At 41.3% G+C, this 14,930-nt stretch overlaps 1 protein-coding gene across 1 annotated transcript in view; it reads left to right on the top strand.

The window, feature by feature from the left end:
* The window catches only part of DNAH2 (dynein axonemal heavy chain 2), a 136,044-nt gene that overhangs the window by 96,534 nt on the left and 24,580 nt on the right, over positions 1 to 14,930 (top strand). Inside the window, exons 61-72 of the mRNA XM_063449723.1 lie at positions 2,553 to 2,694; positions 2,903 to 3,072; positions 4,023 to 4,139; positions 4,427 to 4,591; positions 4,697 to 4,819; positions 6,567 to 6,715; positions 7,302 to 7,368; positions 7,500 to 7,650; positions 11,900 to 12,048; positions 12,185 to 12,318; positions 12,776 to 12,920; positions 14,167 to 14,366. Coding sequence (XP_063305793.1) covers positions 2,553 to 2,694; positions 2,903 to 3,072; positions 4,023 to 4,139; positions 4,427 to 4,591; positions 4,697 to 4,819; positions 6,567 to 6,715; positions 7,302 to 7,368; positions 7,500 to 7,650; positions 11,900 to 12,048; positions 12,185 to 12,318; positions 12,776 to 12,920; positions 14,167 to 14,366 — 1,712 coding nt within the window. The remainder of the gene's footprint in view (positions 1 to 2,552; positions 2,695 to 2,902; positions 3,073 to 4,022; positions 4,140 to 4,426; positions 4,592 to 4,696; positions 4,820 to 6,566; positions 6,716 to 7,301; positions 7,369 to 7,499; positions 7,651 to 11,899; positions 12,049 to 12,184; positions 12,319 to 12,775; positions 12,921 to 14,166; positions 14,367 to 14,930) is intronic.

Consider the following 14,930-nt stretch of genomic DNA (forward strand, 5'->3'; position numbering starts at 1 on the left):
CTCATTACTTGTTTCCCTTGCGGTTTCGCACTTAAGTGGTTGGTGTCAAGGTTCTAATGGGGCACAGGTGTGGTCCACGTCCGGGAGACAAAGGGATTCTGTTCAGATGAAGTCTCCGGAACGGCAAAGGGATAAAACACATAAATTAACATGGGGGAATCGTACGAAATATTGTTCACAAACCAAAGTAAGGGAAGACACAAGAAATAGGTGGCCAGGTTTGCCACAGTCACTACCCAGGATTTATTATAGAAACATGAATGTGATGGCAGATAAGAACCATTCGGCCCATCTAGTCTGTCCAATTTTCTAATTAGTTTTATTAGTCCCTGGCCTTATCTTATATCTAGGATAGCCTTATGTCTAGCTCACGCATGCTTAAACTCCTTTACTGTGTTAACCTCTAGCACTTCAGCTGGAAGGCTATTCCATTCATCCACTACCCTCTCAGTAAAGTAATACTTCCTGATATTATTGTTAAACCTTTGCCTCTTTTTTCCACATCAATCCTCACTCAATACCCCTTAATGACAAAGCAAAAACCAGTCCCCGATCTAAACATGTCCCTGTACTATACTATGTTAATATTTGTGTCTGTCCTACACTAATACATTAAGAATGTAGCGCTTATGTATCGGAAAATTAATCACCTTTTGGAACTTTTCAGGAGCAGAATTTCTCTGTCAAACCAACAGATAGATATCTATAAAAAATAATCACATATAGTGTAGATCATACTTATATAAGACAGTTAATATTAATATATGATGCGCACACTCACAAACAGAGAGCTATAGACCCAGCTCTGGTTTGAATAGTTTCTGGGTCCATATAGGCGACCCACCCCTATTTCGATGTAATTTTTGAGGTCTGTAAAACAATAAAGGTACACCCAATTGCACAGTATTGCTTTAAAATATTTCTAAAAGTGTAATGTACTCTTCTCAAGTGGGTACTCACAAGTGTGGAGTCAAAATATAATGACTCAATTTTGCAGCGTTGTGCAGATTCGGGACTGCACTCCCTGTTGAATATAACGGTGCCGGGAACCAGGGTCAGTTAAAACAATTAGTAAATTTATTAATACACTATAATATATAAATGAAAAAAGCCTCAATGTGCTTAAAAGACCGGTCTATATCATTTTGACTCCACACTTGTGAGTACCCACTTGGGAATGTGCAATGTCAACAATGTGCAATGTCAATCAGCAGTGGCCAAGGCCAGTAGGGTATTGTCATGCATGAAAAAGGGCATTCATTCTCGGGACGAGAATATAATTTTGCCTCTTTATAAATCACTGGTAAGACCACACATTGAATATGCTGTGCAATTTTGGGCACCTGTTCTAAAGAAGGATATTATGGCACTAGAAAAAGTGCAGAGGCGGGCTACAAAATTAATAAAAGGAATGGAACATATCAGCTATGAAGAAAGGTTAACAAATTTAAACCTATTTAGTTTAGAAAAACGTCGCCTGAGAGGGGATATGATAACATTATACAAATATATTCGAGGCCAATACAAACCATTGTGTGGAAATCTATTCACAAACCGGACTTTACATAGGACACAAGGTCATGCGTTTAGACTAGAAGAAAGAAGATTTTGTCTAAGGCAAAGGAAAGGTTTTTTTACTGTAAGAACAATCAGGATGTGGAATTCTCTGCCTGAAGAAGTGGTTTTATCAGAGTCCATACAGATGTTCAAACAGCTACTAGATGCATACTTGCAAAAACAGAATATTCAAGGATATAATCTTTCAATGTAGGGTAATAACTGCTTGATCCTAGGATAAATCTGACTGCCATTCTGGGGTCAAGAAGGAATTTTTTTGCTAGCTTGTTGCAAAATTGGAAGTGCTTCAAACTGGGTTTTTTTTGTTTTGTTTTTTTTTATGCCTTCTTTTGGATCAACAGCAAAAAACATATGTGAGGAAGGCTGAACTTGATGGACGCAAGTCTCGTTTCAGCTATGTAACTATGTAACTATGGGAAGAGTATATTACACTTTTAGAAATATTTTAAAGCAATACTGCGCAATTGGGTGTACCTTTATTGTTTTACAGACCTCGGAGCTGGGTCTATAGCTCTCTGTTTGTGAGTGTGCACATCATATATTAATATTAACTGTCTTATATAAGTATGAGCTACACTATATGTGATTATTTTTTATAGATATCTATCTGTTGGTTTGACAGAGAAATTCTGCTCCTAAAAAGTTCCAAAAGGTGATTAATTTTCCGATACATAAGCGCTACATTCTTAATTTGTTTTTATTTGTACACGTTATATTGAAAGGAATATTTGGATGTTTAGCAGCTACATTAATTGATAAAAGATATATTTATATTTTTATTACCTTTACACTTTATAAGCGCTGGTTCCACCATACACTCTACATTAATACATGCTCTGGTTTCCTGTGCTACTAGAGGCCTTTGAGCTTTTGCTTCTGGATGGCTGGCCATGTATCCCTGCTGTATTGTGCAGCTCCTCTATATCCAAGATTCCCATAGGTAATGGTGATCACTCAGTGATTTATCTTGGCAGGCCCTGGAATCCCTGAACAAGAAGGACTTGACAGAAATAAGATCGTATGGACGCCCACCATTGCCAGTGGAAATTGTATTGCAGGCTGTCATGATTCTGAGGGGCAATGAGCCTACCTGGGCCGAGGCCAAGAGACAACTGGGTAAGACTGACCATGGAGTGGGAAATATGTATGTAGGTGGTCAGAAAGAGAGTAAAGGGAATGCAGTGGGAAGGATGAGGTGTGTGGGGGATGAATAAAGTAAAAAAAGGTGTTTGAAGGAGAGAGGGCTATGGACAAATATAGCTTCAACTGTGTAATGTAAAAACATATTGTCTGCCTGTAACTGTCTCACACTCTCCATTCCCAGGGGAAGCCAACTTTATTAAACAGCTGGTCAACTTTGACAAAGACAATATCTCGGACAAGATACTGAAAAAGATTGGACAGTACTGTGTGCAACCAGACTTTCACCCAGACAGTGTTGGACGAGTATCTCTTGCTGCCCGGTCCCTATGTATGTGGGTACGGGCCATGGAGGTAAGGCATTTGTATGTAAGGATATGACTTATGGAGGTAAGTGTATAGATAGGAGGTATGTAGGTCAGTAATGTGTATGTACAGATAAGAGGTATGGATTGTGATTTGTATGTACAGATAGGAGGTATGTAGGTAAGTGATGTATATGTACACAAAAGAGGTAAGTGATGTGTATGTACAGATAGGAAGGATGGAGGTCAGTGATGTGCTTGTATAGATAGGAGGTATAGAGGAGAGCGCTATGTATGTATAGATAGGAGCTATAGAGGTGAGGGCTATGTATGTATAGATAGGAGGTATGGAGGCGAGGGCTATGTATGTATAGATTGGAGGGGGAAGTGTTGTGTATGTATAGATTGGAGGTATGGAGGTAAGTGTTGTGTATGTATAGATTGGAGGTAAGTGTTGTGTATGTATAGATTGGAGGTAAGTGTTGTGTATGTATAGATTGGAGGTATGGAGGTAAGTGTTGTGTATGTATAGATTGGAGGTATGGAGGTAAGTGTTGTGTATGTATAGATTGGAGGTAAGTGTTGTGTATGTATAGATTGGAGGTATGGAGGTAAGTGTTGTGTATGTATAGATTGGAGGTAAGTGTTGTGTATGTATAGATTGGAGGTATGGGGGTAAGTGTTGTGTATGTATAGATTGGAGGTATGGAGGTAAGTGTTGTGTATGTATAGATTGGAGGTATGGAGGTAAGTGTTGTGTATGTATAGATTGGAGGTAAGTGTTGTGTATGTATAGATTGGAGGTATGGAGGTAAGTGTTGTGTATGTATAGATTGGAGGTAAGTGTTGTGTATGTATAGATTGGAGGTATGGAGGTAAGTGTTGTGTATGTATAGATTGGAGGTATGGAGGTAAGTGTTGTGTATGTATAGATTGGAGGTATGGAGGTAAGGGCTGTGTTTCTTGATTCACCATTTTCCATTTACATTGTCCTTCCAGATGTATGGTCGGATATTTAAAGTTGTGGAGCCTAAACGTGCCCGTATGAATGCTGCACTTCTTCAGCTGGCAGAAAAGCAGGCATCGTTGGCAGACGCACAGAGCAAACTCAGAGAGGTATTGTATTTGTCTAACTCTGAGACTCATTTTACTGCCTTTGAGCATTTGTAACCTTCATGATGTTGGATTCTGAAAGGACACCATCTTAGGACTAAGCTTCTTAAATAGAAATGACTTCCAGCTATTTTACTTCCAGACCATCAGCTTTGTTTAATATAGAATCCACACAGGGACTGGAACTAGATCTCATGCACTCATAGTAAAATAACTGCTGAGATACCACAATTTCTTAGCCAGGTTGTGACTCTTGTGGGTCTAATGGTACTAAACTGTTTGGGCAATAGGTGGGTGAGCGTCTGGAAAAGCTGAAGACACAGTACGACGAGAAGCTTGCACAGAAGGAGCAATTGCGAGCTGAGGCTGAGCTCATGGAGGTGAAACTTCAGAGAGCAGGCACACTTGTAACAGGATTGGCAGGAGAAAAATCCAGATGGGAAGAGACGGTGAAGGTTCGAAAACATAGAGCTTTATACTGTCACCTATTCCTGCTTCATATCTCTCACCCTACGCATATCCATTTTTTCATGCCCTGCTATTTTCTGTATTCCCTGCAGGGTCTAGAGGAGGATCTCGGATTCTTGGTTGGTGATTGTCTTTTGGCTTCAGCCTTTTTGTCATACATGGGCCCATTCCTTTCCAGCTACCGTGAGCAGCTTCTTCAAATCTGGATAAAAGAGGTAACATAGTCCTTTTGTGACCTAAAAAAGTAAAAGAATGTTTCATTATCCATTTCTACAACCTGGAACGCCTCCCTGAAAGCCTCACATTTCTACTCTTAATAAAACACGTGGGGGAGAGCAACCAAAAGACAAGGTGGGAAAGTAGCAGAGCTGAAAGGTGAGAGTTTAGTGTGGCCCTTTAAGAGAAAACAAAAGACAGGTTTGTGAAATAGAATTAACTTTGAGAGGCCATACACTTTACTGAAGAGGTGGGTTTTGAGAGACTTCTTAAATGATTGAAGACTAGGGAAGAGTCTAATGAGGGTTGGCAGACTGTTCCAAAGGAAAGGAGGCACCCGTGAGACGTCCTGCAAGCACGAGAGAGTATAGGTGAGCGCAGTGGACAGGAGAAGGTCACCGGCAGAGCGTACCTCCAAATGAGTTAGGAAATATAACAGAAATTAGAGTTGTTTAGTGATTATAGGTAAGGGTTAGTATTTTGAATTGACATCTATAGGATACAGGAAGCTGATGTAAAGATTTATATACATGCCACCAGAAACTGGAAAAAAGAAAAAAATTATTCCAAAGTTGTGTTTACAGGTAAATCTGTAGTACCCAATCCGTTCAGTGTTTTACTCTGTCCTCAAGTGTAGAAAGCAAAAACAAAGGGTATGTCCTGGAGGTGAGTACAAACTGTAGCTCACTCTGATAACACTTATTATTCATTAATACGTTTTATCTGTCACCTTAATTGCTCTGCATAACCAACTGAAACACATGTAAAATGATAAAATAATCTAAAAAAGTGACAATAATATAGAATTCATTCAAACACAATCTAAAAAGAGAAAGCAGAATTGCATTAATAATAACAATCTGGTACAAATTTTAAAAACCTAAAATACAAAACACTATAAAGGTGCAATAATTCTATTTAATGTTAAAGTAATCAAATTCAGTAAAGTGTTTAACTGAAAGACCCATTTAATTTCTCCCATTTTTATTACAGTTATCTCCATGTCAACCTATCGTATGCTCCTAAATTTACATAATCTTTTTTTTTTTTTTACTTAGTTTTCACACACTTAACTGTATTAACTGTTTGTCAACTATGACAATTTTTAAAAAGCTACCCCTTAGAGGATTTTGTAAACCACAGAGAGTAACATCCATTACCAAATAAAGCATAACTATTTGCATAATCTTGCTTCTCTACTTCTAGATTTGGGATCTACAAATTTGTAAAAATTCAATTTTGCAGTACTAAAATTTTTTGAGTACCTCATCTTCCAATTATTACTATTAATATATCTAAAAGAATACATTAGATGTTTATATACCATATACATTTTTTTGTCAAATGTGCTCATAAGTTCATCTTCCAGTCATTCATAGAAAATACGTTCTTGTGTTCCATGCCTGTTTTATGCTTTGAAACTTTTTAAATAACTGTGGGCGAATCTACTGCCCATGGCTGTCCCATGCAGATATAAATGAAAATCAGATTTAACCAAAATGCATTATTTCCAATAAAGATGTGATGCCCCAATAACATTCGTTTTGGTTCCTGAGATGCATCCTACTTAAGAAATTATCTTGCCACGTAACACTAATTGTTATTGGATTTCTTACATAAATCTGCTTGCAGTGATCATCTGGTTACTCTTTTTAAAGCTTTTAAAGCTATCAGTGAGCTGTAGAAAACAATAGAATACATTACTGGAATTACTTCCACTGACTGTTTTCCTTCTTTTCCTTTCAGGTCAAAGAGATGTTGATTCCCTGCTCACCAAACTTTTCCCTGACTGCATTCTTGTCTAGCCCAACAATGGTCCGAGATTGGAACCTGCAAGGTCTTCCATCAGACAGCTTCTCTAGTGACAACGGGGTCATTGTTACCCGAGGAAACAGGTATTTCCTATTGTATAAGTCGCAGCAATATCTTCGTTTTCTCAGATAATCCTCTCTAGCTTTGGGTTATGAGATGTCCTAAAGACTATTGCTGAGATAACATGCAAATTTGATATTGTTTTTGTTCATTTTTACAAATGGCCAAATGCAAAGAAACAATTTACTATAATGTACTATATCCAAAAATGTGAGGTGCCAAAATAAGTACCTATGTTTTATTTTTAACTTCAGAGTTTGTACTTTAGTCCAGAGATTATTTTGTCAGAATTTGTTTTTGGGGATCTATTTCTTAGGTTTTGAGAACTGTTTCTGTAAGTTGTATATATTTTACTCTTTAGTGTAGGTTATGGTGCTGGTACCATGAGTTGATCATTGAAGTAGAGTTGCACAAATGACCAAGAATGGAACATTATACAAACTTTCTTTAGGAAACAGTGGCAATGGAAATAGATCCAGTCATATTACCAGTGCTGTCTAACAAGGACAGAACCAGATGAGTAGAAGATCACTTACCTGAGGTTTAGGATTTACTTATTAAAATGTTATGGTGAACCTAGGTAATACATTTTTCACAAATTTTGCATAGGTGGCCACTAATGGTCGATCCACAAGGACAAGCAACCAAATGGATTAAAAGCATGGAATCGGCCAAGGTAATGCACAATCATGCTCTCTAAGGATAACTTCCATCTCCATGTGTCTCTTCCAGCTGTTCAACATGAAATGCTTTCCCTTGTATTTGTGTAACATACGTTGCTGTCTTTCCTTGTGTATTTGTTTCTAGAGCCTGAAGGTGATCGACCTACAGATGCCAGATTTCATGAGGATACTGGAACAGGCTGTACAGTTTGGAACCCCGGTCCTGCTACAGAACGTTCAGGAGGATCTCGATCCATCTTTGTCACCAATCCTGAATAAGGCTGTAACTAAAGTCGGTAAGATAACTGGCACAATAGGTGTGATAGGTGGGGTTATAGGAAGAAGTATACAGAGTAATAATAGGAGTTATAGAGAGGTTATATGGAGTAACAGGAGGCATTGCAGGGAGAGTTATATGTAGAAATTGGATAAGTTATAGCGAGGGTTATATGGAGTAATAGGCATAGGCGTGCGCACGGGGTGTGCTGGGTGTGCCTGGGCACACCCTAATCCCCGCGGCACGCCTATGTATTGAGACCGGCAGGGGAGATCTCAGGATCCCCCCTGTCGACTCATGCAGAGCCGGCGCTATCCAAACGCCGGCTCTGCTCTCAGCCTCCCTCCCCACCGACCCACATGCAGGGAGGGAGGCAGGAGAGGACCGTCAGAGCTCTTGCCAGCAGCTCCGCCGGGTTCCTCTCGCGTGATCTGAGCGTTGCTGCGGCAACGCTCAGATCTCGCGAGAGTGAACTCTAGCCCCGCAGGCTAGAGTTCACTCACCACTGGACCACCAGGGAGGGATGGCAGAACAAGGACCCCCCCTCCCAGGCATAAGGTAACAAGGGAGGGGGGATATTAACTGATCTGCCCCCACCTCCACTGGACCACCAGGGAATGTAGCAAGGAACACAAAGTAAGAAGGGAGGGGGGATATTGAGTAATGTACATTACACACACACAAACAGCACCCTCACACACAGTACATTAACAGCACCCTCACCCACATAGTACACTACCAGCACCCTCACACACACACACACATCACACTAACAGCACACACAAACACACACAGCAGTGTATGTGTGTGTGTATATATATATATATATATATATATGTATATATATATTGTGGCAGGATGGCCAGGCTCTTCACAATAAACTTCAAGTGCAACAGTCAGGATAAAATAGTACTGCAGTTTATTGTCACTTTCCACAATTTATACAAGGTTGTGCTCTCCCACAAAATAAAACAAAAAGAAAATAAATCCTACTCCAACTTGGAGACTTACTAAACAACAGCATTACTAACTATCCAACTGGCCAGCTAATCTAGTTCCCAGTTTTAAACAAAATGAAATACAGCACTTTTAGCAGGTTTCACACAGTACCTTTTTCTCAGAGTCTCAGGCTTAACTACCTCCTCTCTCCCAGCTGTTAGACTCTCTGATGTCTTCAGAGGCTAACCTTTTAAAACCCTAGGGCTGGTTAATTACATTAACCTGGTTGATAACATTCAAGGGGTGACTCCCCCCAATTAACCCCATCATGCTGGAAATAGAGATCGCTCCAATCTATTACTCACATAGAAAGCCTCTCTGACCTTGCCACAATATATATATACACACACATATATATATATATATATATATATGCGGCGTGTGCTTGTGCTTTAGGGTGCACACCCTAATGCAATAGGCTGTGCACGCCTATGGTAATAGGATAAGTTATAGGGGGTTGTATGGAGTAATAGGAGAAGTTATATGGAATAACAAGAGTGCTATAGGGAGGTGTGGCGGAACCAGCCTCACCACTGGGCATTGGAGAAGACTGATTGCCAGCCTCCTGCTCTGCGACTATGGCCCCAAGTTGAAATGCTTGATTTTCCCCTGCAAAGAACTGAAAGTCGGGTCATTCGGTACTTTCCCTATTTGAACAGTGATACCCCAGATAGCTATGCCATGGAGCCCATTCGGATAACGAAAGGCTATGTGAAAGACTTTGGCTCCATGGCAATTGAACTGTATGTATGTGATCTGAGCGCCATTCAGTAATAATGTGCGCTCAGATCTAAGCTATCTGGGGATATGTTGAATGTACCTGTTTTATGCAATAGCTGCACAGTTATATATATATTTATGTATTTTATTGTCTTTTGCTACCATGTGGCTAATGGAGTTTTGCCTCTGTCCTTGGAGAAAATTGGATTACTTCCCAATTATCTCCAGGATAGAAGACTCTGTGGAACCGGTTTTGGGCAGAAAAGCCATGCTTCATTTGGTCATAAAGGACTTCGATCTAATTTTTGACCCACTGGACCAATTTGTATGATTTTGACATATGTTTATATTTGGAGTATGCTGATTCTGAAAATCTAAGTATGTGAAAGTAATGCATACTTTTAAAGTTATGAATATTGTGTAAACTGTGTATTTTCCTGCCTGTGATAATTACATTAACCCATTGTGTAAGGTAAGTGTATCACAGGCAGAGGGGAGGATTTTGTGTGGGAGTGTCTGAGTGTATTGTACGTGTTTATTGGTTGTTTTACAAAACCCTGTGGGCGGTACTAATGTGTAAGAATGTGTATATGAGCACAATAAACCCACAGCTCTGGCAGTTCTACTTCACCCTCAATTTGGAGTCTCGTCTCTTATTGGGGTATCTGCTACAAGGGATTGCTATGCTCTGCATATTCCCTTGCTATAATCACTCCTAAGCTCTTGTAAGAGCTTGTTCCTGCTTCACTCTGAAGTAAGAGAGGTATGGCCTGTGGTGGTTGTGGTGTCTGCTAGAGTGCTTGGAGCCCTCAGGAAGCGCTAGGAGCATCCTTCAACGGAGGTACCCAGTCGGGGTGCCCGTCGGTCCGTTACAGGAGGTTTATATGGAGTAATAGGAGAAGTTATAGGGAGGGTTATATGGAGTAATAGGAGAAGTTATAGGGAGGGTTATATGGAGTAATATGAGGAGTTATAGGGAGGGTTATATGGAGTAATAGGAGAAGTTATAGGGAGGGTTATATGGAGTAATATGAGGAGTTATAGGGAGGGTTATATGGAGTAATAGGAGAAGTTATAGGGAGGGTTATATGGAGTAATATGAGGAGTTATAGGGAGGGTTATATGGAGTAATAGGAGAAGTTATAGGGAGGGTTATATAGAGTAATAGGAGGAGTTATAGGGAGGGTTATATGGAGTAATAGGAGGAGTTATAGGGAGGGTTATATGGAGTAATAGGAGAAGTTATAGGGAGGGTTATATGGAGTAATAGGAGGAGTTATAGAGAGGGTTATATGGAGTAATAGGAGAAGTTATAGGGAGGGTTATATGGAGTAATAGGAGAAGTTATAGGGAGGGTTATATGGAGTAATAGGAGGAGTTATAGGGAGGGTTATATGGAGTAATAGGAGGAGTTATAGGGAGGGTTATATGGAGTAATATGAGGAGTTATAGGGAGGGTTATATGGAGTAATAGGAGGAGTTATAGGGAGGGTTATATAGAGTAATAGGGGGAGTTATAGGGAGGGTTATATGGAGTAATAGGAGGAGTTATAGAGAGGGTTATATGGAGTAATAGGAGAAGTTATAGGGAGGGTTATATGGAGTAATAGGAGAAGTTATAGGGAGGGTTATATGGAGTAATATGAGGAGTTATAGGGAGGGTTATATGGAGTAATAGGAGGAGTTATAGGGAGGGTTATATGGAGTAATATGAGGAGTTATATGGAGGGTTATATGGAGTAATATGAGGAGTTATAGGGAGGGTTATATGGAGTAATAGGAGGAGTTATAGAGAGGGTTATATGGAGTAATAGGAGAAGTTATAGGGAGGGTTATATGGAGTAATAGGAGAAGTTATAGGGAGGGTTATATGGAGTAATATGAGGAGTTATAGGGAGGGTTATATGGAGTAATAGGAGGAGTTATAGGGAGGGTTATATGGAGTAATATGAGGAGTTATATGGAGGGTTATATGGAGTAATATGAGGAGTTATAGGGAGGGTTATATGGAGTAATAGGAGGAGTTATAGGGAGGGTTATATGGAGTAATATGAGGAGTTATATGGAGGGTTATATGGAGTAATAGGAGGAGTTATAGGGAGAGGTTATATGGAGTAATAGGAGAAGTTATAGGGAGGTTATATGGAGTAATAGGAGGAGTTATAGGGAGGGTTATATGGAGTAATATGAGGAGTTATAGGGAGGGTTATATGGAGTAATAGGAGGAGTTATAGGGAGGGTTATATAGAGTAATAGGAGGAATTTAGAGAAGGAAACAATAGGAGGAGTAGAGCTCCCAAATGCCAGAAGACTGTTTTAGATACCAGCCATGAAGACAGCGCAATGCATTAGCCTGTATTGTTTATCATTAGTGCTTCCATCTGTCCTTTAAAATTTCGTTTTTAATGAACCTCATACTAGATATTGGTGTCTGTATAAACCATGTTTCAGCCTTTTTATTTTCTTGTTTTCTGTTTTTTGAGAGTCAGTATGTATTGTTTTCATTTTTTGCTAGTTTAGTTTCTAATCAATCTATATGTATGATACAGGGGGCAAGCTGCAGATACGCCTGGGAGATAAAGATGTCGTGTATAATCCTGAATTCCGATTTTATATCACAACAAAACTTTCCAACCCACACTATACCCCGGAAATAAGCTCCCAGACAACTATTGTCAACTTCGCTGTGAAGGAGCAGGTATGACATTCAGTATGTTTATTCTAGTAACAGTCTTAAGGACAATCAATGTGGTTTTAGCGTGTGGGCTGTGAGGGCTTATGGGTGTCTGTTTGTGGTTGCATGAGGCTCAGAGTTGATATGCTGTGTCCCACAGGGATTGGAGGCACAATTGCTGGGCAGTGTGGTAAGGAAGGAACGTCCGGAGCTGGAGGATCAGAAACAGTCTCTGGTCCTTAACATCGCAGCCGGGAAAAGGAAACTGCAGGAGTTGGAGGATGAGATTCTCAGGTATAGAAATAAGTCCATTGAGATATAAATACTGGGGTTGTAGCTGTGTGTATTGTGTTATTGTAGGAATTCAGAGTGCGGATATCACTCTATTTGTATATGTGTAACAGGATTACTATATATGTTATTTACATATGGCCTTTCTCCATGCTTTCCTTCTACATCCTGCTCCTTCCATTTCTATCTCCATTATTGCCCCTTTTCTTGCCCATCTCTTTAATACCCATCATGCCCCACACCCTGCTTTCCAGTCCTTAGTCCATCCTGCTGCAATTGTTGCTCTTTTCTTTTATACCCATCCTGCCCCTAACAGTGCTCTACTAATACTTCTCCATTCTGTTCCTCACCCTCGCCTACCCTCTCCATTACACAGTGATTGCTTTTCACTGGTGTCAAGATAACTGTTTTAGATACCTGTTTAACTTCCCCTTTGATTCATAAATTGTCCTTTTAACAGGCTTCTAAATGAAGCAACAGGCTCCCTCCTGGATGATGTTCAGCTGGTGAACACTCTACAAACATCTAAAGTGACAGCGAGTGAAGTCAGTGAACAACTAGAGAGCAGTGAAGAGACAGAGGAGAAGATAGACACCGCCAGAGAGGTAATGGGGAGCTAGGGATACCAGCACTGCCAGAGAGGTAATGGGGAGCTAGAGATACAGACACCGCCAGAGAGGTAATGGGGAGCTAGGGATACCAGCACTGCCAGAGAGGTAATGGGGAGCTAGAGATACAGACACTGCCAGATAGGTAATCGGGAGCTAGAGATCCCAGCACTGCCAGATAGGTAATGGGGAGCTAGAGATACAGACACTGCCAGAGAGGTAATGGGGAGCTAGAGATACAGACACTGCCAGATAGGTAATGGGGAGCTAGAGATCCCAGCACTGCCAGAGAGGTAATGGGGAGCTAGAGATACCAGCACTGCCAGAGAGGTAATGGGGAGCTAGAGGTAATGGGGAGGTAATGGGGAGCTAGAGATACCAGCACTGCCAGAGAGGTAATGGGGAGCTAGGGATACCAGCACTGCCAGAGAGGTAATGGGGAGCTAGAGATACAGACACCGCCAGAGAGGTAATGGGGAGCTAGGGATACCAGCACTGCCAGAGAGGTAATGGGGAGCTAGAGATACAGACACTGCCAGAGAGGTAATGGGGAGCTAGAGATACCAGCACTGCCAGAGAGGTAATGGGGAGCTGGAGATACCAGCACTGCCAGAGAGGTAATGGGGAGCTGGATATACCAGCACTGCCAGAGAGGTAATGGGGAGCTGGAGATACCAGCACTGCCAGAGAGGTAATGGGGAGCTAGGGATACCAGCACTGCCAGAGAGGTAATGGGGAGCTAGGGATACCAGCACTGCCAGAGAGGTAATGGGGAGCTGGATATACCAGCACTGCCAGAGAGGTAATGGGGAGCTGGAGATACCAGCACTGCCAGAGAGGTAATGGGGAGCTAGGGAGACCAGCACTGCCAGAGAGGTAATGGGGAGCTGGAGATACAGACACTGCCAGAGAGGTAATGGGGAGCTGGGGATACCAGCACTGCCAGATGGGTAATGGGGAGCTGGAGATACAGACACTGCCAGAGAGGTAATGGGGAGCTGGAGATACCAGCACTGCCAGAGAGGTAATGGGGAGCTGGATATACCAGCACTGCCAGAGAGGTAATGGGGAGCTAGGGATACCAGCACTGCCAGATGGGTAATGGGGAGCTGGAGATACAGACACTGCCAGATGGGTAATGGGGAGCAGAGAGTCTTTAGAATTGAGGTAAGTGTGCCAAACTTTCTGTATCCGTATTAGTTTACTGCCCTGTGCCCATAATTCCTCTTTCTCTCTCCCACAGGCATATCGCCCTTGTGCCCAGCGGGCATCCCTGCTTTTCTTTGTTTTGAATGATCTTGGACGTATTGACCCCATGTACCAGTTTTCCCTGGACTCCTACATAGACCTATTTCATCTGAGTATTGATAAGAGTAAGAGGAGCACCAACCTGGAAGAGAGAATAACCAACCTTAATGATTATCACACCTACGCTGTGTACAGGTACGGCATAACTCTGAGTGTACACCTTGACCTTTGAAAGAGTACAATCCTATTCAGAGAGTACATATCATACAGTGATAGATTACAGCCCCGCTCAGAGAGTGTAGCGGAGAGCTGGTCTTTCACAGGTTAACTCGACTAAAGATCCCAGTAAGGCTCAGGAACAAGTAGTAAAATACTATAGAGTAATAATCACAGCAAGCAAGGTAATCCACGAATATCCCCATACAGATCCCAATGACTGGGCGACACACAGCATCAGGAGCAGAACTGACTTTTAATCCACACAGTCTCCTTATAAAGCATTCCCCCATGCAAGGGAGGGATTCACATTAATCAGTACAGTATCCAATAGTGTAACAGTTACCTCCCACACATCTCCTCCCCTCAGTATGACACTTAATCCCATTATACAGGACACAAATTCCCTGGGTTTCTGGATGTACTCCTAAACATAGGGGAACCCCTTTAAATATTACATCCCCTGGTAGCCCTGATCTGGGTGAGTGACATATCCAAAAATCACCCAGATCGGACCAGGGGTTCGGGAAATTTGTGGAAGTA

The sequence above is a fragment of the Pelobates fuscus genome, chromosome 3, assembly GCF_036172605.1.
Source record: "Pelobates fuscus isolate aPelFus1 chromosome 3, aPelFus1.pri, whole genome shotgun sequence".
NCBI lineage: Eukaryota > Metazoa > Chordata > Amphibia > Anura > Pelobatidae > Pelobates > Pelobates fuscus.